This window comes from Leptosomus discolor, chromosome 5 (assembly GCF_034619465.1).
Source record: "Leptosomus discolor isolate bLepDis1 chromosome 5, bLepDis1.hap2, whole genome shotgun sequence".
NCBI lineage: Eukaryota > Metazoa > Chordata > Aves > Leptosomiformes > Leptosomidae > Leptosomus > Leptosomus discolor.
In genome coordinates, this window is record NC_141395.1 from 55,282,031 (window position 1) to 55,308,715 (window position 26,685).

Genomic DNA, 26,685 nt, shown 5'->3' on the forward strand with positions numbered 1-26,685 from the left:
GCATGCTGACTAATAGTTTCAGTAAAACTTCAGCTAGCTCCTCTGTCAAATTTATTAAAACAAATAATGAAATATGCACACAAAAAAAATGTGCTTCTTCAAAAGTGGAGAGGTACTAATGCAAGACAAGAAAGGGAGAAAAAGGCCTAACACACAGGTAAGACTTGTTACCCAAGGAAAACTTCGATTTTAATTGTCTGAGTAATGCCATTTGATTCAGTGGCACTTCTTGCAGTGAATAGCTAAGCTGGAGCCTAAATCTTTGGCAGGATGAGGAAGCCATTGCCGAGTATGTATGCTATTCACTTTCACACACTCTATAGCTATACCAGCTGGATGCTGGAACATGGCCAATCTTTAAGTGATATTCCTCAACTACATTGAAAAAAATCCCAATTTCAGAATCAAAGACCTAAATCCAAAACAATATTTTAAGGAAATTAGACATTTAATCACAGTCAAGTGGCTTCTTTAGAAAATATCCATGTGTTACATCCATCCTCCCTCTTTTTTACCATTTTTTGGGGGGTGGGGGGTTTTGATTGGCTGGTTGGGGGGGGTAGGGGGGGGGGTTGGCATAGGCGTGTACTGGCAGATGGGGGAAGAGTAACTGTCCAGTGCTCAATTGCTCTTTGAGGTTGAAATCAAATGTACGTGGCATTCCCAATTCATACTGATTAAACACACAGACTAAATCAGGTAATTACAGGTATATGTGTTGGGGACTTTTTTTTTTAAATTCATAAAATTGTTCCCATCTTTAAAAACACTTTTTTAAAAAAGGTGGAATTACCAACACACAGAAACAGATGTTTCTGGTAGTTAAATGTCAGGAATTCAGACTCCTTGTCTGGCATCACCTGGTTTTGATTCAGTATTCATTGTTTCAGGTTTGTTTTGCTCAAACTCTGTCCAGTGCTGGAGAGGTAAAACCACCTTTGGAAATGGATAGCTGTACTATTCTTGAACACTTTTTCTTTAAAAGACCTTTTTATCATCACAATGAAAAACAACTATTAAGTAATTTAGAACACTGTGCACAAACACATGCATGCATTTTTACACATACACCAAAATGACCTGGCAAGTTTGTACTAGCATTTCAAAGAGATACAATGCCTCATCCCACTGACCAGAAAGAGAACAAATTGTGATATACCTGGATTCTCATTCTTTTGCTATACTAACATTTCTCAAAAGTCACATTGTACTTGTGAAAGTTTCGTTTTGCCAGCTTGATGCTTGTGCTGTGATCAGTAAATCGTGCTTGCACAGAATTTCCACCTACTGCCATGCCTGCTGATCTACTAGCTATTCCTTTCCAACTAAATTGCCAGCCCTGGGTTTGGCCTGTATTTCCTTTTATCCTCTCATCTGAAAACAAAAAAAACCTCCCCATGCAGACTTTTCTGAAGAGACACTTCTCCCCACATGGAATAATGCTGAAGTCAGCCAGCACCTGCCCAGGTACAGGAATCCCTCCCTTGTGCAGATCTGATTGCAACATTGAAGTGTGTGCTTTAATTGTGCTGGAATTGTTATGAGTATGTAAAACTTTTCCTATTCAAATACCTGTGTGGTTAATATAGGCCAACTTCTGGGGAATTTTCATTTTGTTTCCCTTTTTGGGGAAGGCCTATCTGCACAGGCAGAACTGTCTCCAGACGTGACGAGAGCCACTGTATGATATTTCAGTATCTTACCACTGTACTGATGTCAGAAAACAGTAATTTAATTTTAACGGTATTGGTTCAACTTTCTTATTAAAATAGCCATCAATTAACTATCAGCCTATACAGAACATGAAACGTGACACATAAGGGCAAGATTTTAATGAAGTGAAAAAGCTCTAAGCTGGCTCCTTACATGATTACTTAATGTGTCCTACATTGTCTGGGATGTGATTTTGTCCATCGGACATATTATTTCTAATTTAACAGGTCATTAGAGCTTTAGTGTAATTGTGGGAATAAAAGCACATAAAACACAATAATTCCAAAATAAAGTTTACAGCTTACAGTCACGCAACAACTTACTGCATTTAAAAATTACTACAGTGTAAATTAACATAAACAAGCACACATGCTGTGGGGAGCTTGCACTGGGATAGTAGCTGGATTTAACGTGCAGAACTCCCTATCCTATGCAGCCCTCACCATTGTGGCCATTCATTGCTCCTTCCCATGCGCGAGTAGTGAAAAACAGCAGCAAAGATCAGGGTCGGGCACCGCAACCTTTGGCAACAGTTGCTTTCTGTTCATGTTGCCAGCTGATAGCTCCAGAGCCCAATTCTACTGAAGAAAAGCCAGGCTCAAGATGCCAGCTAAGAGATCGCGCTGTGCTTCATAGACCCCTGTTCACATACTTCCAGTTGATCCAGGTATCACAGACAGAGCTTGAGCTCACTACTGGATTGAGCATGCTCAAGGTACCTTCTCCTCCTGTAAAGCTCTGGCAGGTACCAGAGAAACGGAGCACCCTGACTGAACTGTGTAGACAGCATTTCAGATAACAGGGGACCACAATGTCATGCTGGTGACAAGGTGGCAATCATCACACAAGGGTGTATGAGCAGGACTATGGACCGCTTTATACCTGGTTTAAGACTCTCCATCTCCTAGCACTGGCAAGACTCAGCCTGGAGTACTGTCCAGGTTGGGACAATGAGCTTCAAATTCAGCAAATCACGTAAGACACATAAGACTTGGGAAAGAACCCAAAGAAAGCTAGCCAGAATAGAATTATAGAATTATGTAGAATCATTAGGTTGGAATAAACTTCTAAGATCAAGTCCAACCGTTGACCTAATACCACCGTGTCCACTAAACCATGTCTACAAGTGCCACATCAACACGTTTTTGGAACACCTCCAGGGATGGTGACCCCATCACTTCCCTGGGCAGCCTGTTCCAGTGTTTGACAACCCTTTGGTGAAGAAATTTCTCCTAATGTCCAATCTAAACCTCTCCTGGTGCAACTTGAGGCCATTTCCTCTTGTCCTATTGCTTGTTACTTGGGAGAAGAGACCAACCCCCACCTCACTACAACCTCCTTTCGGGTAGTTGTAGAGAGTGATGAGGTCTCCCCTCAGCCTCCTCTTCTCCAGGCTAAACAACCCCAGTTCCCTCAGCCGCTTCTCACAAGACCTGTTCTCCAGACCCTTCACCAACTTTGTTGCCCTTCTCTGGACACGCTCCAGCACCTCAATGTCTTTCTCGTAGTGAGGGGCCCAAAACTGCACACAGGATTTGAGGTGCGGCCTCACCAGTGCCAAGTACAGGGGCATGATCACCTCCCTATTCCTGCTGGCCACGTTACTTCTGATACAGGCCAGGATGCTGTTGGCCTTATTGACTACCTGGGCACACTGCTGGCTCATATTCAGCCGGCTGTCCATCAACATCCCCAGGCCCTTTTCCACCAGGCAGCTTTCCAGCCACTCCTCCCCAAGCCTGCAGCGCTGCATGGGGTTGTTGTGACCCAAGTGCAGGACCCAGCACTTGGCCTTGTTGAACCTCATAGCATTGGCCTCAGCCCATCGATCCAACCTGCCCAGGTCTCTCTGCAGAGCCTTCCTACCCTTGAGAAGATCAACGCTCCCACCCAATTCAGCGTCAACTGCAAACTCACTAAAGGAGCACTCAATCCCCTCATCCGGAGCATGGATAAAGATGGTAAACAAGATCAGTCCCAGTACTGAGCCCTGGGGGACACCGCTTGTGACCGGCCGCCAGCTGGATTTAACTCCATTCACCACCACTCTCTGTGCTCGGCTGTCTAGCCAGTTTTTAACCCAGTTTAGAGTGCACCTGTCTAGGCCATGGGCCACCAGCATTCTTAGGAGAATGCTGTGGGAGTTGGTGTCAAAGGCTTTACTAAAGTCCAGTTAGGTAACATCCACAGCCTTCTCCTCATTGACTAGGCGATAGTAATCAGCAGTCAGACAAACACAAGCTATGAGAAGAGACTGAACGAACTCAGACTGTTAAACCTAAGGAGAGGTGGTAGCCTGAGAGGAGACGGTAGCACCAAAACGTCTCAGAGGCTACTGCAGTGCAACAGACAATGACCATGTCTACATGGTCTACATGTCTACATGGATGAACAGGAGAAGTAACGGGATCAAACATCTGCAAGAAAAACTGGAAAGAGATGTTATGAGAAATCTTTTTAAGGGCAGGCACAAATTGCCTAAAGGCACTGGAGAATCTCCATCACTAAACCACAGGAAAAGCAAGTATCTTACAGGAATGATACAGCTAGAGCTGATCATGCATTGGGGAAGGGAGAAGCAGATCTCTAAACATCTTCTGGTCTACCTTCTCTGTCTTTAGGTAGTGACCTACACTGCACTTCCAGCTCATGCTTTATGGAGTTCCAGATGTAGCTAAAACTACAAGGAGGACCGGATTACAGTTTAACTCTGCACTGATTTTCCAGTGAGGTTATACAAAAGGCCAGATTCTCAGACTACATAATTCAATTTAACTTCACTACCTTGAAAATGGATTAATTCAACAAAATTGGGCTAAATTACAACAGATGGAAATCTAGCTCCAAATTTATGCCACCGATTATATTTCATCCTCTTCTTTCAACTGACAAAGAACATCAGTCTCAGGTCAGAGCCTTATCTTAGGTCAGACTCTTAATTCTCATGCACTTAAGCTTCCATCTTCAAACAACAGAACTCAGAAACTTCTGTTTGCCATCACGAAAATTCTTAAAAAAAATTTATCTCCATTTCTGTGTTCTCCAGTACCAGGACACATACTTGTCAATAATTTTACCCATCCCATTGCTTTCATCTTTGAAATATTCAACCATGAATGAGTATTTGCTTTCCTCTGACACCTCCAGATGAGACTCCATGTAGAGCTTGCTTAAAGAAGAAAAAAAAACCCAAACAGATTGTGACATGTCAAAGAGACGATGGACTCAGAAATGCTGTAATACAATGCCAAACACTGCTCTGTCATCTTTGACAAATTCTGGATTTCCCTAGTTTACCAGGAAAGGAAGCATGGCAGGGTACGAAGAACACAGATGTGTTGTGCAATGCCCATGGAATTCAAAACTCTATCACCGATAACCACAAGAAAAAGAACACCTAGAAATCACTGAAACCACAGTGGCGTAAATGAGGACTGTATAAGCCACTGAACACCTGTGCAAAAAACCAGTGAATTTGTTTATGAAAATTCTATCCAAGGTCTGTTAGAAAGGAAACACATTGCTATTTCGGAAATTCCCACGCTGCATCAAAATACAGTGCTCCGTGTGAAGATAGTCAAACCTTAAGATGCTTCTAGTAAAGTTACACCTACGGCTAAACACTCCAGGCTTACCCAAGCCACTGTTTGTTGTCTGAAGTACATCTATGTTCATACAAGTCAGCATGAGAGAAACTAAATCCTGAAAATAGAAGTGCGGAGAAGCATACAGAAGAGACATGCAAGCTGGCTAGCCAGGCTTAGCTTAGCTTAGCAGTTTGGGGCAGTGCCAATGTTCACATTACATCTGGACTGATCCTGCACAGAACACATGGCTCTGGTGTCTCTTTACCACCTACCACTGCAGGGGATGATGTGCTACTAAGAGATGCCCAGCCAAAAAAATTAAACATTAGCTGACATACATATTAAATTTAACACCAGCTTAAAAACTAGCCTTGCCTGAATCACAGCATCTGATGCTCAGAGTCAGGTTTGCTGGCACAGTCCTGGTCTCAATGGATTGGTCAGCAGAGATTGAACCCAGCTGTCTTCAAAATGTCAGGTAAGCGTGATATTCACATATAACATAAACTGCTGCAATATAAACAAGCCCTAACATTACACATCTCTTAAAAGCAGTGTTGGACCAGTTACATACTTGTTTTATCTGAGCAGATGTCAGCATCTGCTTTAAGCAGAGAGAACCGAAACATTTGTGTTCCTTCCCCGTCCCCAGCCCCCACTCTATTCAAAAGTGCAGAAGAACAGTGAGTGTCAGATTTTTCAGTGGCATTTTATACCAGAGCAGAAAGACAGATGTTTTGACGATTTCCCTCCACCCCAATCTGGGCAGCCAGTTTTTTTGCCAAGCTCTTCGCCCTTACTATTAAAATTGATTTGTACAACAGTACATTGCAGCCAAAGAAAGCACGGCAGTCATTGAAGAGTAGGCTGCTCACACATGTTTCTGAACTTAGCCAAGTCAACTACTGATGAATGGGTCATCTTTTGTCAAGCAACTGTAAGGAACTGGTAAAGAAATAATTTGTGGTTCAGGAACAGCCACGCTGACAGGTAGGCCTTCTCCTGTCCTTTTACTTTCCAACAGCAGTGTGCTCTCTTAGCCGTTCTAAGATTCAACCAATCTCTCATTAGAGTAACAGAAAACAATGAACATGTCCTGGTCAGTCACAAGGGCTTATGCTGAGAAACTATGGAAATCTTTATAGACAGTAAATGCACAGATACTGAAGCAGTGGCACTGCGAGTTAAATCATATTGAACATTTCAAACATAACAATAGTTCAACAAGGGATCACGTCAGAGTCAGAAATTAAAACTATACTATGTAATGTGCTAATTCTCAAAATATTGCAAAGCACTTCTTAAAAGTCAAGATGCTTCCAAATATCACACCGTCCCTATTAGCCCTCTCACTGTCCTCAGCTCCCTTTCCTTTGCTCCGGCCAGCTCAACATGCCCAACTTCCTGTTTACTTGCAGACAATCTTGTACTCAGGGATGCTACTTCTTCTGGGTTAAAAACAAAGCAAAGCAAAACACAAAAAACCCCAAACAAAACCAGAAAAAAACACCGCAACAACAAACCCCCTACAATCTACTTCTCTTTGTGAGACATCTGAAAGGTCTTGGATGAGACTACATATTCTCTTAAAATTGTAATACTCACAAAAATCTTGAGTCTTTAGCACTAGTTATCAATTTGAGCTCTGGAGAAGACTGCAATAAAAAACATGTCACAAAGTGCTCACACCACAGCAGTTTCAAGAAGCCTCAGCAAAGTCCAGGTTGCATTTTACTGAGCAACGAATGAAAAGCTGTAAGGGAGAAACCTTGCCAATAGACAGGGAGTGGCCGTATCAGATGAAAATTGTATCTGATACATTAGAAATTTGGTGCCAAATTCCCATCTCCATTCATAGTTTCAACAGCCAAAAGTGCAAATGACACCCGTGGGAGAAATACTCTCTGTCAGTAACTGCATGGAGATTACACAGCAGCCTTTACTGAGCTCTCTTGCAGGCCTCAGTGTAATGTCCTGGCAAGGATAAGAAATGAGGAGTTATGCTCAGCCTTCCTCTGGACCTGTAAGACTGCAGAAGCTGCTCTTCAGCATTCTCGTATTTGGAACTGGAAATATTCTAGATATTACTCCAGTGCCATTAGTATACAGGAATCCGCACTGCTTGAAGTGTTCTGCTGAAAGTTGTTAACAGAAGTTTATGGAGACTTATAACCTAGAAAAATGAGGAGGGACGTTCACAGAGAGATCAAGAGATAAAGAACACCAAAGCAAATGTGAAGTTTTATTCCTCAACCCTGATAAACGCAAGGTCTCATCTCCAAAGAAACACTTTTCAAACACTGGCAAACTGATCTCCTGTCCTCAAAGATGAAGGAAAAGTCTGGTCCATTCCTACAGGAGTTATGCAAAAAAAAAAAAAAAGACAGCCTGAGTTAACAGGTAACTGTGAGAAGCATTGCCCTAACTGTTTGGAGTTAGGCATAATTAGAAGCCCAAGACGAATTAATTATAAAAACTTAAGAGACACATCTAATTCTCAAATAAGTATCACTGTCATCTCCCTTCACAATTAATCAAGCACCTGTAAACACAAACTGAGCAAACTTGAATTCTCTCTGCAGGTTTAACAAAACTTGCCTTTTTCACCTCAAAACAGCCACCCTGATGTGCCACTCATGACCACAAGGGTGAAAGCTGCAGGACCAGGACACTAGACTTCATTTCTAGGTCCAGGAAGCTTGTATCCTCCCTGGGGATGCACAGCCCTGAGAACATCTGTAACCCTACAAGCCACACTTCACTAGAAAGCAATTAAAATAATTATTTGCCTTTTTTTTAAAGTCCTGTTTCCAAGAAGTGAACAACCTTGTAAGCAGTTCTGCTGGAGAAGAAGTAAAGATGTTTGTTGTTGTACAGCATTTTCCCAGAGCTATGACTGCTCAGGAGTTAACTACAGCACACAAACTCTCTATGCATTTCTTTGGATGCACATTTGCTTGTGGAAGAATGGGCTGTATGTATTGGCATATAAGTACATCCTCTGTCCTGCCTCTCAGTTCACTGAACAGATTTAATTTGCTGTTTCCTCCAAAGACATTTTCCTTTGGAATTTTGGTTTTAACAATAAGAGGCTCTTGTATATATACACACACAAAATGACAGCTCTTTAATGATGCTAAGTCAGAAAAATGCCATTTCTATGAACATAGTGCAGGAAAAATGTCCTTGAGTATCTCAGATACAAAATGCCAATAAATTGAATTTATGTCTCATTTAATCTACAATGGAACAGTTAGTACTTAAAGGGTACATACACTTCCCTTAGTCCCTTTCTTCCTGAGAAACTTTCAGATGCTGAAAATCAATTCCTTTTGTCTCCTTGTTATTCATCTGCTACACATTAAGGAGAAACTCTGGGCATTCAGTGATCCCACAATGGTCTTTCATCTCCGGAGAAGCCTGGTATGAATTAAAATCTTACGCTCCCTCAAATTATGGATGCATACTGCAGCATGCCACTGACTTATCTGCTCGTGATTTTTGCCAGTTTTTTCAGCATGCTGCAGCTGGGTTATCTGCATTGTTCAACTTAAGCGACCCTTCTACAACGCTGCTCATCCAGCACTCTGACATTGGTGTACACAAATATATGTCCTCACACAACAGGCACCATGATCTACCCTTTTTTTTTTTCTTCCAACTCCCTGCCATTTTGAATTTATATTAAAAAGTGGTTTTACTACAGCCAAGATCTTAGTACAAGAACAATAAATACTTCATGAAAGTAACATTCTTTCATTTCAGTGGTCTTGAAAGATGAAGATTATACACCAATAACTTTTAACTGACACCATTTCTTTGTCATGTCTGTTTTTAAGGGCAGTTTTAACTGAGGACGTTGTTTTCCTGTAACAGACGTAAAATTTAATTGCTATCTAGACTGCTGCAGCAGTGGTCAAACACATGCTGCTCTTTCACTCCCGGATGTCCCGCACCACAGCAATTCAAGGCTTCCGCTCTGAGGTCTAAAAGTAAATCAAGGCTTAACGTACCTATTCTTATTTTACTCTTCGTTGCCCTTCCAGTCTATTTCTTCCCTTTCCAAATGCTGTTTGCCTACACCTCACTCAACTCATAAATATTCCTTGCAGCCAAAGCAACACATTCAAAATAAGGAAACACTTGCAAATCTACATTCGCATTCTGCCCTACCAGAATCATCGTATTTTGCCAATCACTTCTACATCCAACACTCTCCTCAGACAAGCTTTTAGCCACCTTGCTCTACAATCTCTTAAATGAATCATTTCTTTGTTTAAATTAGACTTCAGTGTGAAATATTTTCCACCAAGCAATCTTGTTATCTATTCAATATAGTAGCTTGAAGAGCTTTAAAATAAAGCTACTGAAAAGCTAAATTAGAACAGAAATGTGTGCATTGTATGTAACCCTGAACAGAGGTTAAAAGGTGAGAACACAGATTAAGTTCACTAGCTATTTTGGGCTCAGACAATAACGCAGCCAAGAAAATTTGGATCTCAGCACGTGCCCGAAATACGCATCCAAAGCAACTGTGCAAACAATTAACAGCAGGCACTGAACTCCCATGTCACATGAACAGCCTGCAGCAGATTAAAGGTAGCTCAGATACACCTACGGTTTGCAGCCACAGGTGATGCCTGCCCAGTGAAGGCCTTACCTCGCTTGAATCCTCCTGCTGATTGATAACAGCTAGTGCATCCTCTGCAGCCTGGCGCTTGGCTTCGGCAACAGTGCGCTCCATCTTGGCTCTCTCTGAAGTGATCATGTCGTGAGCTTTCCGCTCTGCCTCTGACACTGCCTTCTGCAACTCAGCCATCGCCTGACGCTTTACTTCATTGACAGCTTCCTCTAGAAAGGAGGGGAGAAATGCTCATCAGCACAGGGCTTTTCGCACAGGGCTAACGTAGGACTGATGTGTGAAATACAGCACACACTCTATTATATCGAGTCTTCATTTGAGTAGAAGGACACAGAGGAACCTGGTTCCTCAAGACTCTTCAAGACCACTGAAGTGCTTCTTTACTTCCCCATCACCAAAGTCTCTAACACTTGTGATGATTCTTGCTACTTTGATTCACAGTCAGTACTTCTTTAAGTACAGACATTTGAGATCTCTGGCACCTTATTTTTGCAATCTTTTTGAACATTTTACTTGGAAAACTGGTTTTGCAGCACACCAGATTCATAAATATGTTGGGCAAGAATTATTATTTAAGACTTAATATTACAGACTTTTTTTAAAAAATGTATCTTTAAGCTCTGGAAATTAAGACAGGATTTACAGTCATTAACAATTTTTTCCCATATGTTAATGAATAAATACATGAAGTTAAAAACATCCCCAAGAGTTTTTGTTTAAAAATTTTAAATCACTAGTCTAGTATCTTTTCCTGGACATGTAATTTTATGAGCCAAAATTAAAACTTGTTTATGAACATTCACCTGACCTCTTGATCTCTCCTTCAAACCCATGTTTACACTGTGAAGACTTGACTTCCTGGCTCCGTCGAGCTCTTGAGCACACCATAGCCAGCAAGGCTTCAGTGTACAATTAACACTGAGCAGGGGCACACTGCTTCATTAAATTCAAACCTTCATGCTTCTTGTAAAATAACTAAGTCAGTATGAGCCGTTTATTCAGTACATACTAGCATCGTATCTTTTATTCCGGAAAACATAGACTGTCACAAATTAGTTATTTGGGTTTTGATGCAGGAAGAGTGCAAAGATTTTGCTAATGAACAGTCTTTTAATTGACAACTAAAACAAGTAATTTCTTTTTTTTTTTTAATTAACTGCTCTAATTAACAAGGAAACCATCCTCCCCCTGAATTAGTTTATCTAATTTTCATCTTTATTCAAAGCAAAATGACAATGATTAATTGAAAATTTAATAAGCAGTAATTATTAACTTGGCAAACCTAGTACCAATTAACACTCTATTAAAACTAATTATGACATGTTTCATTCAAGTGTTTGCACTTAATTGTTTCATCCACTTAAAAACCACCTTAATTAAATGTTCTGTTTAATTAAAAACATAGATTTCTAATAAAAATGTTTTACTGTAGATTAAAATCTAAGTATTACAACTGTGTTACAGGTTTGAGTTTCAGTCCTTGTATTAAGCCCATGTATTTGTGTGCATGCACATGCACATAGACCTAATTCTTATGTACAGATACTAAGTCAGTAACTTTTGAGTTATACCTCATAGTTCTGCACTTGTTATTTAAAAAAAATACGGACTATGTGAAGTCTCCATTTTCAGTTATTAAGGAAATTACAATAAAGACTTAACTTTAAGCCATGTACTGACTAAAATGGAATTAATTACAATTAAAGAAAAATTCTGTTACTCTGTGTGTGTGTGTGTGTTTTATGTGCGTGCCTGTCTGCAAGAGATGTTTCAACTGAAGTTTTTGTTTTGTTTTGGTGTTTTGTTTTTTTTGGGGGGGTGGGGGGATTTAGAGATAAAACTTACGCCTTTATTTTTATGAGGCTGAAAATATGCCCTTATATTACCCTACCATAAATGTTGTTTAGGGGAAAGCCTCAGGAGGGGAAAAAATCATACCCTTCAACCATACAGCCAAGGCTTAATTTACTTTGAATATTCAAGGTGAATTAAAATTCTATCTAAGTGGCAATACAGGACAATAATTTTTGCTTACGATCAAAGCTGCAGCTAGGCTAATTGTATATGCAAATCAAGCAATTTATATTTAAATTATGCATTCCTATTCTAGTCCCACAGGCACACACAGATCAGCAAAGGGAATTGGTAGGACATTTGCAAGGTGCTTGAATATTTATTACCAACTGCAAACATTCACTGATCGTGAGAAAAGAAATGTACACAGGCAAACATACAGATGCAATTTTATTACCATTTTCACAAAAATGAGGCAACTTAAATACAGACATTTTGTGTCTACGAACTACAGTTACTAACAAAGCAGATTTCTTTGAGAAAATCTGTATCCTTGCTGATACTTGCTATGAATAGGAATTATCTTTGTATGGCATAATGCACTTTCATTACATCATATAAATTTAAATTTTACGTTGAGGTGTTTGCAGTGGTTAGAAATGCCAGTTTAAACTATTATATTAAACAGAAACACAATACACCAACATTTCACAGGGACTTCTAATTTTATAGTTTTTCATCCTACATAGTCTACTTCTTTTCAGTCCAAATATAGAAACTGAACCTTATATTCTTACTTATATATTGCATAACTTTTTTTTCAAACCTTCCGAGAGTGTGAAGATGCTAGAAGTACTTACGAGGCCATATGCTTGACTGATTCTTTTTAATTGGCATAAACTATGGATTGGATTTTAGTATTTCCATTAACTTTGACAACAAAATTTGTGTTTTGCTATACTAAGTGTGAAAACAAAACGCTAAAATATGTCAGGGATTCTGATCACAATGCACTGCCATTATTTTAATACATTATGAATTCATGAACACCCAAAGAAACTAGACAAAATTTCATATCCCTGATTTTCTGCATATCTTCTCCAAATAAGTGCTTCTACTACCCACAGATATTTTACAGACATAGAATGCAGGCTTCATAGTTTCAGATACCAATAAAAACTGTAATCACAGAATCACAGAATGTTAGGGATTGGAAGGAACCTTGAAAGATCATCTAGTCCAACACAGAAAAAGTTATGGGTGACAGTGAAAGAGATTTTATTTGCCTTGACAATGCTGAGCTATGAAGACCAAGAATGGTATCAGCACTCTTCCTTTCTCTGCATTTCCAGGGAAAAGAAGAGTGATTAGATTCCAATATCAGAAAACATAAATCTACAAGTTTTTAAAATCAAATATCTAAGATGCCATGTATCTGCATACTCCGTTTTCCTACTAATGCTAAGCATTCTTGGCATAAATTCACTGTCATTTTAGGGATGAACTGAAATCTTCCTTCCCTTTGAGCTGCGCTGATGAGAGAAGCTCCAGGGAGTAAACAGCTTGTGTGGAATATAGGTGTTACTCAGCATGATCATAGGTCCTTCGAGCTGACTCAGGGGAGGTACTCAACTTATCATTCACTGCTGTATATAACCCAACATGATTATTCACCAGCCAGCTCCTGGTCAACTCCCTCACATCATGGGTGCACTCGGTTCACATGCTGAGAAAAGAAAGGTGGGCAGGTACGCAGTCCTGTGCCACAATGACATTTTGCATCATCTCACCCTCAGGCTGGCAAAGAACGCCATTTGCACTTGGGGATATGAGTTATCTCAGCTTCACACCCCAAAATGCACCACCTCTTTCTCAGGACTACCCTGGAGAATGTACAGGGGCATTATCATCTTTGCATGACAAAGTATGATCATTCCACACCTGTTTGGCAACCCCAGAGCTTTCATCTGGACTGACATGAACAGCAGGCCTTACTAAATGATAGAGGATGGCTGGAAGAGTTTCCTCACGACACAGAAAGAAGCCAAGGCAGCAGCCCACAACAGGCCTGGGATCCTTTCAGTATTTAATAAAGAGAAGTAAGTATTTCCAGAGAGCAAGATAACCTATGATCTGACTGATTCTCTTCATATACTTGCCTCTCTCTTGACTACTAAGGGACACCAAGAACTTGGCTTGGAGTCTTCATAGAATAGTTTGGGCTGGAAGGGACCTTTAAAGGTCACCTAGTCCAACACCCCTGCAGTGAGCAGGGACAGCTTTAGCTAGATCAGGTTGCTCAGAGCCCCGTCCAGCTTGGCCTTGAATGTTTCCAGGGATGGGACTTCTACCACCTCTCTGGGAAGCCTGTTCCAGTGTCTCACCACCTTCATTGTAAAAAAATTTCTTCCTTGTATCTAGTCTAAATCTACACTTTTTTTAGTTTAAAACCATTACTCCTTGTCCTATCACAACAGGCCCTGCTAAAATCAGACCCCCTTTTAAGTACTGAAAGGCCACAACAAGATCTCCCTCGAACCATCTACATATCTGGAACTCAGTGAGGTAAATCAGGGTACTGACGACTCCTTTCTACTGATGTATGAAACTGAATTGGGCTCAGATGGCTTTAAAACACAAGGTGCTGCATACTATGTGCTTGCTCAAAAGGCATACTTAACTTCGTATATTTCACAAATTGCACTGGAGTCTATCAATCTCCAAAAGTTTGAAGGGAATCCCTTTTTCACATGCTTTTGAGGTTGCTTATTAATCATTTTTATGCCAAATTCTTTCAGTTCAATTGATTCAGCATCCCAATCAGACTTTTATACTTGATTCAGCTGTCTACATATTGGTCTTTTATGGACATTTGAGATACCAAGATATCCAAACTGAGCCAGCAGAAATTACTTGTGAGAGATTTGCAGCCTTCTTGACTGGCAGTTGCATCCCAGCCAGGAAACTACGCAGCAAATGGCACTAGAGTCCTTTTCTTAAGGACCTGAATTGCACCTTTACTGCCTTGAACTGATTATGAAATTGTGAAGACCTCCAACTTTAGTGCACGCTCCTGAAAATGAAGGCCCATGATTTATGAAAAGCAGTGTGCTTTCTGATGTTTTACTGCTCTCAGTAACAGATACAGGTATGTATCCTGTAAAGAGTCAGATTCTCCAGTACACAGGCATGCTCAGTTAATACAAGGAATCTGATTGAAACCCACATCCGCATGAATATAGAGACTGGAAATGGGACCAAAGGAAAAACTTTGTTTCAAAGTGACTGATGACATATATGCTCACAAGATGACATAACACGGCTCCTGTACACTACCACTTGTGGATATATGTATGCAATGTGAACGCACATCCAATTTTATAACTCAAGACAAAAGCTTCAATTAATCTGTGTTGCTAGGTTATGAAGAAACTTTCTTTCTTTTGTTGTACTGCATCTAGGAGTCATAAATGACCTGATATGCCAAACGACATCAAAACCTAGATTTTGCAGGAGGAATAAAGTTACTGAAATTCAACTGAATAATGTTCCTCTTACTGAGACATCCCGGGACTGCACATTTTCTTTCATTTTTCATTTAAGATGTTAACATAAATATGGCAAAATGAACTATAAAAATACTTTGGAACATTGAGTTACAAGGGCTACACTTTCCTTGGACAAAAGAAAAACATGTAGATAGTTGTTATTTTTCATAGAAAACACAACAGTTCCAAACTATTAATTAACATATTGACAAATACAGACTTTACATGATAAACCCACATCACACAGAACAACCAACTTCTTGTCTGATGCAATGATATTCCTGCATAACATTTTTACACGTATGTTCTGTGTCTAGTTTAAAATACACCAAAAAGCAGCAAGCAGTTACAGGAGATTTGATCAGAAAGCATCAGAATTGCTGCATGTTTGCCATTTAATCATTAACTCCTGCTCAGACAGCTGCTGTAGACTTCACGGTTATACAGGTGTTCAAAAGGGGGGCACGTGTATATGTGTATATATAGAAGATGAACTACCTCACTGGAGTTCAAGAGCTACCTCCTGGCCCCTCTGAAAACAAGGAAGCTCCAATATCAATGCCAAAAGAGCAAAGGTTTAGCTCCAGCACCACAATGGGATCCTTGCCAGGAAACTCCTGCGCTCAAGCAGAGTTTCAAAGTGTTGAAGAAAACTCTGCACAACCACAACGTCTGCCCATGGTGCTTTCTGAGCTTGGGGAAGATGCTGTCAGTGACTGTGCACCACCCAGAGCAGCTGCAGAGATGCAATTTTTGCTTACTTCATTGAAAACTTTGCAGATTTATGAGCACAGGCTTCACTGAGGGCTGACAAGCACAAAATCTTTTTAAAATTAAGAATGGTTACATTGCATAGCTGAAGGTTTTTCTTTAACAGTTACACTTAGGTGTTTTTCCCCTCCTATAGGAATTCTTACCTTAACCAGGTAAGAACCTTGATGCTTAATTAAAAAAAAAACCCCACACAAACTTTTTCTTTTAATTGCTAACAGACTGAAACCTTAGCATATCAAGTTTCAGCATGAAACCATTATAAACCCTGAAAATAAGGGTCCTTAATGGAAGTACTGATACCCCCCCTAACTACAGCAGCAGATGCTTCTATTATAAAGATTATTTCATGTCCGTATCAGTTCCAGTTTAAGATTATTAAACACAATTTTTTCTTGTTACCAGTAAGCCCTTTTTCTTTTTTTTTTTTTTTTTTCCCCCATTCCTCACATCAGTGCATTAACAACTGCACACAGCTGCTGCCAGACGACAAAGCTGGTGTTTTTAAACAGTTCTTACCAGCTTTCTTCCAGATCTCCTCTGGCACGTATCCAGACGCAGGCCTGTGAAGGAATTCCCGATGTGATTCTGCAGGAGGAGGGGGTGCGGAGGGAAAAAGAAAGAGCATCGTAAGCAATGCTTGCTTGTTGAGAGCAAGGCTTAGAGAAATACCTTTTCCCTTTATTTACTGTTCAGACAAAAAAATCACGTGAAGTTTTTCTTTACTCAAAATAAAACGGATGCCGTGGCTGTAGCTCACAAATGTCACATGGACCAAGTCAATGTTTAGGACTCAAATGTCTCATCTTAAGCCAAGCTGAAACTAGTTAGCTTTATTTTATTTTACAGCGTTTCAAGTCAACTCTATACAACAGTTTCCATGCTTTTAAGGCTGGCTTTGCGAGACCAACTGAGGGAATGACGTGCTTCATCCTTTGTCATTATGTTTATGAAAAGGAAGAAGAAAGAGGGCAACAGTCCAGGTTTGTCACATCTGCTCTGTGAAAACAGAATCGCTACTGACGAGTGGAGATAAAAGCCAAGATGTCATTCCAGTGAACAAATAAGCTGTCCACAGAAAAAGAAAGGGGTGTTTCTCTATGTTCAGAGCTACGCTTTCCTGTATCTGAGCCCATGTTGGCAACTGTAGCTGCACAAGTTTGAAAAACAGAACCTCTAACTTTAGGTTAAGCCCCTCAATACATATGCTGCCAAACAACCTCACTGGAGCTGAAGCTCGTAATTCATCCATATATTTCAATCACATTTTAACATCTTTTCCCCCCTCCTTTTTTTTTTTTTTAAAGGGTTTAACCTCTGGGCCTGAGCCTAAGAGCTCTGAAATCAGCAAGATCCCTTCCACACTGACTTCAAAGATGCCAGATCAGACAATACAGAAAGAAAATTCACTTTGACCTGAAATTTAGCATACGGATTCTCAGCAGATGAAAAGCTGCTCTTTTCAAATACAATTTAAAAACTGATTAACTATTTTTCAAAGTAATAGAGGAGAAATTGAAAAAAAAAAAACCAAAACAAAACACATAGTGGTAACGTTCATTGCCATGATTACTATTATCTGTATAACAGAATTCAAGTGTCAGAATAAAGTAACTTATTACATTAAAAATTATGCTTGAACCTTTCTAGAGATGTTACTAGAAATTAAACATCCTGTTTGATGCCCAAGTTTGAAACATAACAAAAGTACACCTGCCATTCTTTGAATACTAATTTTTACTAAATATATTAATTTTTGTATCTTAAAGTTATTATTTGCTGACTTGGTCAAAAAGAAGTATTTTTAAGAAAAATGCTGAATCATTAGGTTTTGCAAATTGTTTACCACCATACATATGCATGCAGTACTGTTTATATACAGCAGGCTACAGAAAGTTAAATACATTTAAAAGCTGGCATTTAATATTGCAGACAGGTAACAAAGGTGGAAATGACAGCAGCCGTTTCAGCTACACAGAGAATAGGGAATCCCAGTTCCACTGTTGCACAGATGCAACACTGTTCCACAGATGCAGCTTCTAGCACATGAATCTGCAGACACCAACGGGGTGGACTGAAGCTTTGCATCTTGACAGGCAGCTGAGTGGATTCCCCCAGCTCTTCTGTTTGTCACTAAAGTATGGGATGAAAATAAAATGGATTTTTGTAGGCAGAATTTCACACCTCTCGAGCCTAAAATGATAGGGGATGTGTGCAAGATTCTGCAAAACAGCAACTATTTATATTGGTTTAATCGATGTGACAGAGGACTTCAGACCCGATACTGCAAATCGGAAAATTCCCAGTAACACATGGCTCGTATGATTCTGGAGATGGCAAATATCATTGGGTACATCTCTCTCATCCCTTGGAGGCTTTTAGACTTACAGGCACAGTGCCAGTTCAGTCAGGACAGAGGCGGCAGCAGAAAACATTGCTTGAAAGTTCAGGAAAACTAAAGGTGAAAAATTAAAACACTTACTTGCTCTTCCTGCAATACCTGCAGGAAAAGACCCATCCAGACTCGAAATGTGGCAGAACAAGGGGTTTGTTGCATTCATATCTTGTACTTTGTGCTTAGTTTTCCTGTCTGCTACTTAGGGCACAGTCCGTAAGTCCACTGCAAGTGGACCATAACCTTGATTTAAGCCCTTTACCATGGTACTTAAAAATAGAGAGATATGGAGCTGATTTTTGAGTATACATGACTTTCCAAAAAAGGAATTAAATGACAGAAATGACCAGATTGCCAACTAATTGTTAAAATTTCCAAAACATAAACATCAATCAAGCTCTTATTCCAACCACAAATTATTTACATGAGGAATGAGATCCTCTGCAAGAAGAGGATTAAATCAAGAGCTTGTGAGAGACTTTCCCATAGTTTGGAATGGTGCACAAAAAAAAAGACAAGAAGCACTTATAAAGATAATAAAAAATGTATTTTCCAAGCAAGAAAAGTATTATTAACATGGCTGCTGTTTAGTCAGTGGTGATTAGTCCATGAAAATAATCTTCTTTTTGGGGCTAAACTACAGGACGTGACCAGAGGATGCAAGTCTTATATTACTTCTGTTTTTAAGGTAAGGTGTCCTTCAGATCAAGGATCACAGAACTTGCTCACTAAAACTAAAACACAAAAGATCTTAATTTGGACATCTAGCAAACTCAAAGCAAAAGTAACACAATTGAGTGAAGTCCCTAAAATAGTAAATGTAAAACAAACTGCAAAAAGCCATAATAAGGAAAACTCATTATATTAACTGACTGCAGCACCTACAAGTCAAAGTAAATTCTGCCTTGAAGGAAATGGAATGAAATCAGACAAAATTAGGAATAACCTGAAGCGAGAAGGCAGCTCACACAGAAAAGGATAACAGAAAAGCCTTTACATAATACAAACGTTTATAAATGGTGAAAGTACAACTTACTATGCAGAACAATGACTCGTAAAATCTGAATTTACTTAAAATTCGCAGCAAGGCATGGTTTGAAAGCACTTGTTGATAATCAGACCAGTTCCTACTGAACCAGATGAAAAAGCCCAACAAGGAAAATAAAAAGCACATATACACGAGAGTAATCAGTACCTGTCTGTGAAGACCTTAAACGACGTAAAAATAAAACAGATTTCAAAATAAAAAATGTTTTTGGAATTTCCTATTTTAATGCGAAATAAACTTTTCAGCAAGAAAGCTGTTGGACTGGAACATAAGAATACACGTGAGGAAAAGACACAAAAATTACTCTCGGTTTCAGCCCTCACATTCTATCAAACAGCAGGGAACAACATAATACAGTATTTTGTAAAATATATAGAAAAAGTATTATTTTTAGTCTATCTGTGATATTTTTTTAAACTAAGAAACAAAACATTCACTAAAAAAATCCTATTGTCATAATACAGTTCTGGTTCCACATGGGCCCTGGTGTATTTATTTCAAGAACACATTCAACCATAAGAATCATGGACAGTTAATTGATCAACCAGGTTTCTGGAGTTTAGTGAGTAGAACTATCTTGTAGACTGCTTATTTTTGCTGCTTTTAAGATAAAGAGAATAGATGTTGAAAGTACTGAAAGAGACAGAGTGGGAGAGTTTAAAAACAGAAATAAATACAGTTCTAGGAAGTCAAACTGAGACGAAAGGCTAGGACCAGATAAAGGATATGAACTCTCACATGATAATAAGGATCAAACTCAAGAAAACAGAATAGAAAGACATAAAAGGAAAACATGTGTTCAAAACTGTCAAGAAGTCTAATCCATATTTGGAAAGAAGGAATACAAGATGGGTTGACAATACAAAAGAATGGAGCTGTTCATCACTGGACAATAACATCTGTAATAACACGAAATGGAGATGAAAAGCTGATATTTTGAATATCTTTTAGAATTTATTACATTTATGAAAATACTGGCAGTGACAGCAATACCCTATATGACACAGTGAACAAAAGGCCTCAAAAATAGTAAAAGCTGCATATAACCAGCCCTGAACTACAGATTATTTCATACACGAAATACACATGCTTTTATATGCATTTACATGCTTTTTATGTTTCATATGCTTCATTCTACCCTATAATAAATGTAACACCATTGGTGGGACACAGAAAACAAATCAAGAACAACTCAGAGCAACAAAAATCAGATATTCACTGCCTTGTTTGTAAAAGTCAAGCTCAAAAGTGTGACACTCGAATGAAATATATAGATCCCAGTCTGAAGAGGTGTAATACTGAGACTACCTTGGTAACCTCGTGGGGGAGGCATGAGTTTCAAGTATTTTTATGTACATCTTTGCCCTTCTTTGCCCTTTAATACATTTTTGTGGCTATTATAACACTCCTTGAACATATGTGAAATTGTGTTAAAAATACAGTTGTGTTCTCATTTAAAAGAAAGAAGAAAAGGAAAATCACATGGGTACTGTATTACTAAATCATCCTCAACCAAGATCAAGTCAGAACGCAATGTTTCTGCAGCTGTAGCCCCATCTAACACCATGCAAAGCAGTATACCACAATCCAGCCCAAACCTCCTCCGCAGTGAGTGGATTACGAGCAATACTTAACATCACCAGTGACCAGTATTACAGAGGTTTTACATTCCAGAATTACAAGTTATAAATGTTACTGTGGTATTCACAGCATTCCATGTTAGCTCACGTTGAGAATATCCTGCATATCAGAGCAATGCTGATTATCTGCAAATGGCAAAGGAAAGGTTTTATAAACGCAGCATGAGTAGACAGGTATCAGCAGGAATGCCCTGAAAGCATGAGGGTAAATAACCTTTGATAAAATATGAGTTAGCTCTGAAAGGGTTAACATTTAAAAATGTATTAAGAAATGGCTAACTTATGTGGTTTTGACATATTCATGCACTTCTGAGAATCCTGGCTTCCTGGGGCAAATCCTGCAGGTATTGGCACTCTTCAGTTGAAGATTTCAAACTCTATTTTGTAAGATTTCCATTCAGATAAATTCAACAGACACAAAATATCAACATCACTGCAGACCTTCTGATGTGTGCCTACATCACTTATCTAGAGCCACAGCTGCACTCAATAAGGTTAAAGATCTTGTTTATAACCCATGATGTTGAAGAACCCTCCATCTTTAATTTATCCGGCTGTGTGTATTTCAGTATACAATATCTGATACATGTAATTATTCACCACTAGGATGAAAGTTTCAGTCCTGCTGCACTATGTAGTACTGAAATTCTTCAGCAGAAATGGAGGAGTTAGATTATTTATTTATTATTCACTTCACAGAACATCACAGTTCATCAAGTGAATACATATAAAGTCTGAGTCATTTTTAGACTGTCACAAACATATATTATTCTGACTGAAAAGAATGGACCTATCTTACCTTCAACACACTATCGGAGAATAATGAGAGCTTGTAACCTGTTGTAGCTGGCTAATGCGTGTATTGGATTACACTGCATTAAAATGAATGATCAAATATTTCATTTGATTTCTTAGTTAAAGATAGCAACAGAAAAATATTGATCAGATACTGCAAACTGTCAAGCTCAACACGATTTACAGGGATGTCAAATTAAAAGAAGCACAAAAATCTTTAGCAGAAAAAAAGGTCTATTGGTTCAAAACAACAACCAGAATCATCTTCAATTTCTTTTGGGCTCAACTATCTATGCTAAATTTGAGCTCAGAGTTTTTCACCAAGAGCTATCTAGGAAGACCGTAGCATAATGTTTATAGTGAGAACTTATCACTTCAGTGATGGTATTGTAATTGTAAAGAAAAAGAAACAAAGGCACAGACAATGTAGCCATATGGCCCCCCCTTTTTTTTTTCCTCTTGCTAGTGGAGATGACAAGATGGATTTAAAGGGTGGATTACCTCGTTAAAAAAAAAAAGTACAAAGGGGAATCACTGACATTTAGAATCCCTGCAGGAAAACCCAATATTTACATGTTGTGGCACTTCAAATAAAATATTGGAGGAATTTTTCAAGCCCTTCCTCCTCACTTCAAAACTAAAAAAGCCCTAAACAGAGCAGCATCTCAAGGCTCACAGACACTGCTTCAATTTTATTATACCTCTGACTGTTATGAGTGTTCATTCTGCCAACTTGATTACTACCAGATTTGAGGAAATATAAGGACCGCTGTTCCATAGATTCCAAAGTACACATTTGCTGCCTAACATGTCAGACATAAAAGCACTTCTTATCAATATTAACAATTGACGTGGACCACTGAAGTAATCCAAGTTTCATGTCCATGAGTCTTGGAAGTAGTTTTTAAAGTCAAATAACCAAAATGAACATGTTAAAATTGAAATGGACTCACTTCAACCAGTTCAGTTGTACCCATAGTACTGCAGAGGTGACTGGGATGTCCAATGCCAAAGGTTGTGCTGTATAACGTGTTTTTAAGCAGACTTTGCTGTTTCAAAGAATTCATCTTGATGAAGAAACAAACAAAATTACAATACAGGGATCTAACTACTTATTTGGTCTTCACTTTATCTTTTGTTGCTGTGGTTATGACTTTTTTTCTTGGATTGTACCATCACCTATAAAGCTTTGACTAATATCTTGAGTTCCAGCTTCCTTGGGGAAATTATAAAACCTCAGTTTCCTTTAATTTTTTTTACCTTCTAACTCTACTTACAAGCACCATGTCCTGGCTCTTTTGCATCACAGCCTTACTAGAGAAGGGTGCCACTGCTTCTGATCCAGGGGCTTCCTCACAAGTGTTCTGCCTGAAGTCGCAGATGTGATCGGCACTTCAGACGCCGTATTTGTGAGTCCTTCTTTACATTACATTTAACACTATTTGTACAAGCCATTAAGCCATTACCTGAGTGCTTCTTTCTGAGAAGGGCTCCTCTAGGGACTGGACTTACCAGTGAAGGTGGGAATAGCATTTCCATAACCCTTCCTTACACTGACTGAAGTGGCTCAGATAATTTGACACACATAAAACAAAAATGGCTGGTTTGTTACCAAGAGGCACTAAATATTACAGTGATAACTCTAGAGATTTACCAAGAGGAAGATGGAGAGGGCATTAAATTTGTTTTTCTGGTTTTCCATTTGCATTTAAGTAAGTTTTAGATTTAGTAAGTTATTCTTAAAGGCAAAAGGAAAACACAGCTTTAAATAAAATATAGTTGCAAAATAACACATACATGCAATTCCACTAATGACCGCAGTTTATGGTGGTTTTGAGTAGATGGCATTTGATACAGACAAATTATTTCTTTAAAGATAAATAACAGGCAAGCAATCATAGTTTGCTGGTCTCTTCAAAAGAGCAGAGAACAATAAAAAGGCACCACCAAGATGTGTTTCTTTACCATACCACACCTGCCATAGAAGTGATGGGATGGGGTAGAAGCAGGCCAACATATTAATCAATTACAGAAAGCCCACAAAACAAAAGCTTGGTTTTATACAGCAGAGTCATTTTGAAGTAGCTGTGTGAGGTATCATATGAGTGTGACTGTGAAGGTCTGCAGGGTGCGAAAGTCCAACTGCTTTGTCTGCTCCTTGTCAATGAACTCTGCAGCTTGAGCTGAGCTCTCAGTGGCTCTGTGTAACCACACAGCGAGCTGCCTCCAAAATAGCTCAAACACACCTGCATGAGCTGCAGTGGTGGACACAGACCCAAGAGGACCATGGCTGTGGCCATCCCAGATGTCGTTTCTTTCCTATATGGAAACCAAGCACAGCTAAGAAATGCCCATATCTTTGTATCTCCCTTTCTTTCCTTAGAAAGACAAGCTCCAGGTTAAGTCATTTGATTCGAGAAGGTGAAAGCCCTTGGTTTCACAATGCTAACAATCCAGAAGCACCCACGGGTTTCCTTAATCAAGCAGGCAAGGGAGGGAGACGGAAGGGATGGTGAGTCAGTGCACATCTCACTGCTCTGCCATCCCTACACGACAGGCTGTCCTGCCCCACTCTCAGACACTGCCGAATGGAAAGCAAACTACCAAGTATCGCCCAAAAACCCAAGACATTCCACACATAAACGTGACTATCAGGGCATAAGAGTTAAAGTTAATTCAGTTGTCAGCAAAGAGGAATATTTCATCACTATCACGGAAGACCCAGAAGAACAAATAAGAACTTCATCTAGCACTTAGCTGAGCTGAAAGAGGACTGGTAAACAATTTTTAATGAGGATACTGTACCTAATGTAACTGGATCTGGATTCACTGGACTCTGCTGTCTGGAATGACTACTGCTGCTGTTACCACCTTTTTTTAAATCTTCTGCATCACTGTACCGCCGTATCCAGTAATTAAGCTCCTCACGGTCTGCTTCTTGACATCGCCGTAGCACAGTGAGCGATCGCCTAGTTTTTTCCACCATGTCCATTATACAGTTTAACAGCTACTCACAGCGGTGGATGGAACAGAGAAACAAAAAAGAACGTTTTGTTTATAAACTGATAGGAAAATAAAGAAAACATTAATGCGCTGAGTGCCTGGGGTTTAATAATGAAGAAGTTGTCTTCCCTGTTATCTCAAATACATGTGAAAAATTCTTGTTTTAAGCATGACAACCCCTTTCTGTTTAACTGGTGATCCTAAACTGTACAGATAAGGATTTCTGGGGAAAAGGGTGAAGACAAGGAGGAAAAGACTGAATAGACTGTAGTTCCACCATTAGTATCACATAGCATCACAGAGGCCTGGAGATCTGATGCCTACAAATTTTATAAGAGCTAATAAATTCAAAGAACAAATCCAATGCACCCCAGATCCATGGTTTATAGAGCACAGTCCATTCCCCTTTTGGCAGCCTTTAATAATAATCAGGATACTGCAGGAGGCACTTGACAGCAAGGCCTGCTATGAGCTACCTCATGGGGAACATCAAGCCCTCTGATTTAAACTCCAACACTTTCAAAACTTGTCCTAAGACTCAAATTTGTTTTAAAAGAAAAATTTTAAATTCCTATCTTAGAAGGGCTCCTTTCAGACAATTATACATAAGAGTACATTTAGCCCTTACATGGTCAAGGTGTTTCCACTCTTCTGCCCATTCTCTGTCTGTTAGCCTGTGATCAATCATTTCTTCTTGACGTGTACCATGCAACCCTGCCAAAAAGGAGCAAATCATGTTTAGAATGCTGGGAGTCCTTGGGGGGTGGGGGGGAGAAAAAAGAGCCCATAGGACAAATATATTATACATTACCTGGTCTAGTATCAGGAATGCCATCACAAAAACCGATGCATGCTTAAAAACTTTGCTCTAAGTTCTCTTTAGCATTTTTGCCCACACAAGATGCTACTGCTTTACTCTATGTCTTCAATTCTGCAAGTTCTGTAGGTTGCTAGATGACCCCTCAAAAGTGGAGATAACCCTTTCTGACTATATACAACTATAATATATATAACACATATAATACAACACATAATTTTTCATTTGCACTACTTGAAGAAGTCGACAAGACAATTATTTGGTAACTCAGTACATCAAATACTAGCTGCACTTCAGAGAGTTGAAAAAATATTAGTATCAACTCAGTGTTATTTTACTAAATGCAGTAATTACTACAATGTCAACATTATTTCATTAAGGGTTCATCCCTTCACAGATGTTTAAACAACATGTGGTTAAAATGTAGCACATGTATCAGAGCAGCTGACAACATGATACAACCAAGCCAGTATTTATTATCAACACTCAAGAGGAACCGACACTTGCTCTTTGTTTAGCCTCCTCTATACAGATGCTGACTATTTGTAAATGTTCCTCTTACTGAAGATTTGTTTAAAACAAGGAAGAATAGTAAGTGCAGATGTGAAGCAAGCCAGGCAGTTCCAAGAGCATCAGACGCCCCATTAAACCAAAACGTGCAACATGGGGTGTGGTTGGTGCTTCTGCTGTTTGTATCCTCTGCAGACATCCCCATGCTGCATCGCACCCTTGAAATGTCACACACAAAACACTCCTCCAAACACTTAATAACCTTCCTCTAGTCTAAGCTAAAATCAAGCTATATCGATGTTATTGTCACAAATGTGCCATTAGAAGAGAAATAAAAAGTTCTACCTATCCTTGCCTGCCAGACACTTGAGTGTCCATGTCATCTAGGCAGCTGTGAAAGTTTCCTCCTTCTGGCTTCCTCC

At 39.3% G+C, this 26,685-nt stretch overlaps 1 protein-coding gene across 3 annotated transcripts in view; it reads right to left on the reverse strand.

The window, feature by feature from the left end:
• RUNX1T1 (RUNX1 partner transcriptional co-repressor 1) overlaps positions 1-26,685 on the reverse strand; it is a 113,323-nt gene that overhangs the window by 758 nt on the left and 85,880 nt on the right. For all 3 annotated transcript variants that reach the window (XM_086465697.1, XM_086465698.1, XM_086465696.1), the window contains exons 7-10: positions 25,565-25,650; positions 24,739-24,940; positions 16,575-16,643; positions 9,961-10,151 (exon numbers count right to left, since the gene is read on the reverse strand). In XM_086465697.1, the coding sequence (XP_086321823.1) occupies positions 9,961-10,151; positions 16,575-16,643; positions 24,739-24,940; positions 25,565-25,650 (548 nt within the window). The remainder of the gene's footprint in view (positions 1-9,960; positions 10,152-16,574; positions 16,644-24,738; positions 24,941-25,564; positions 25,651-26,685) is intronic.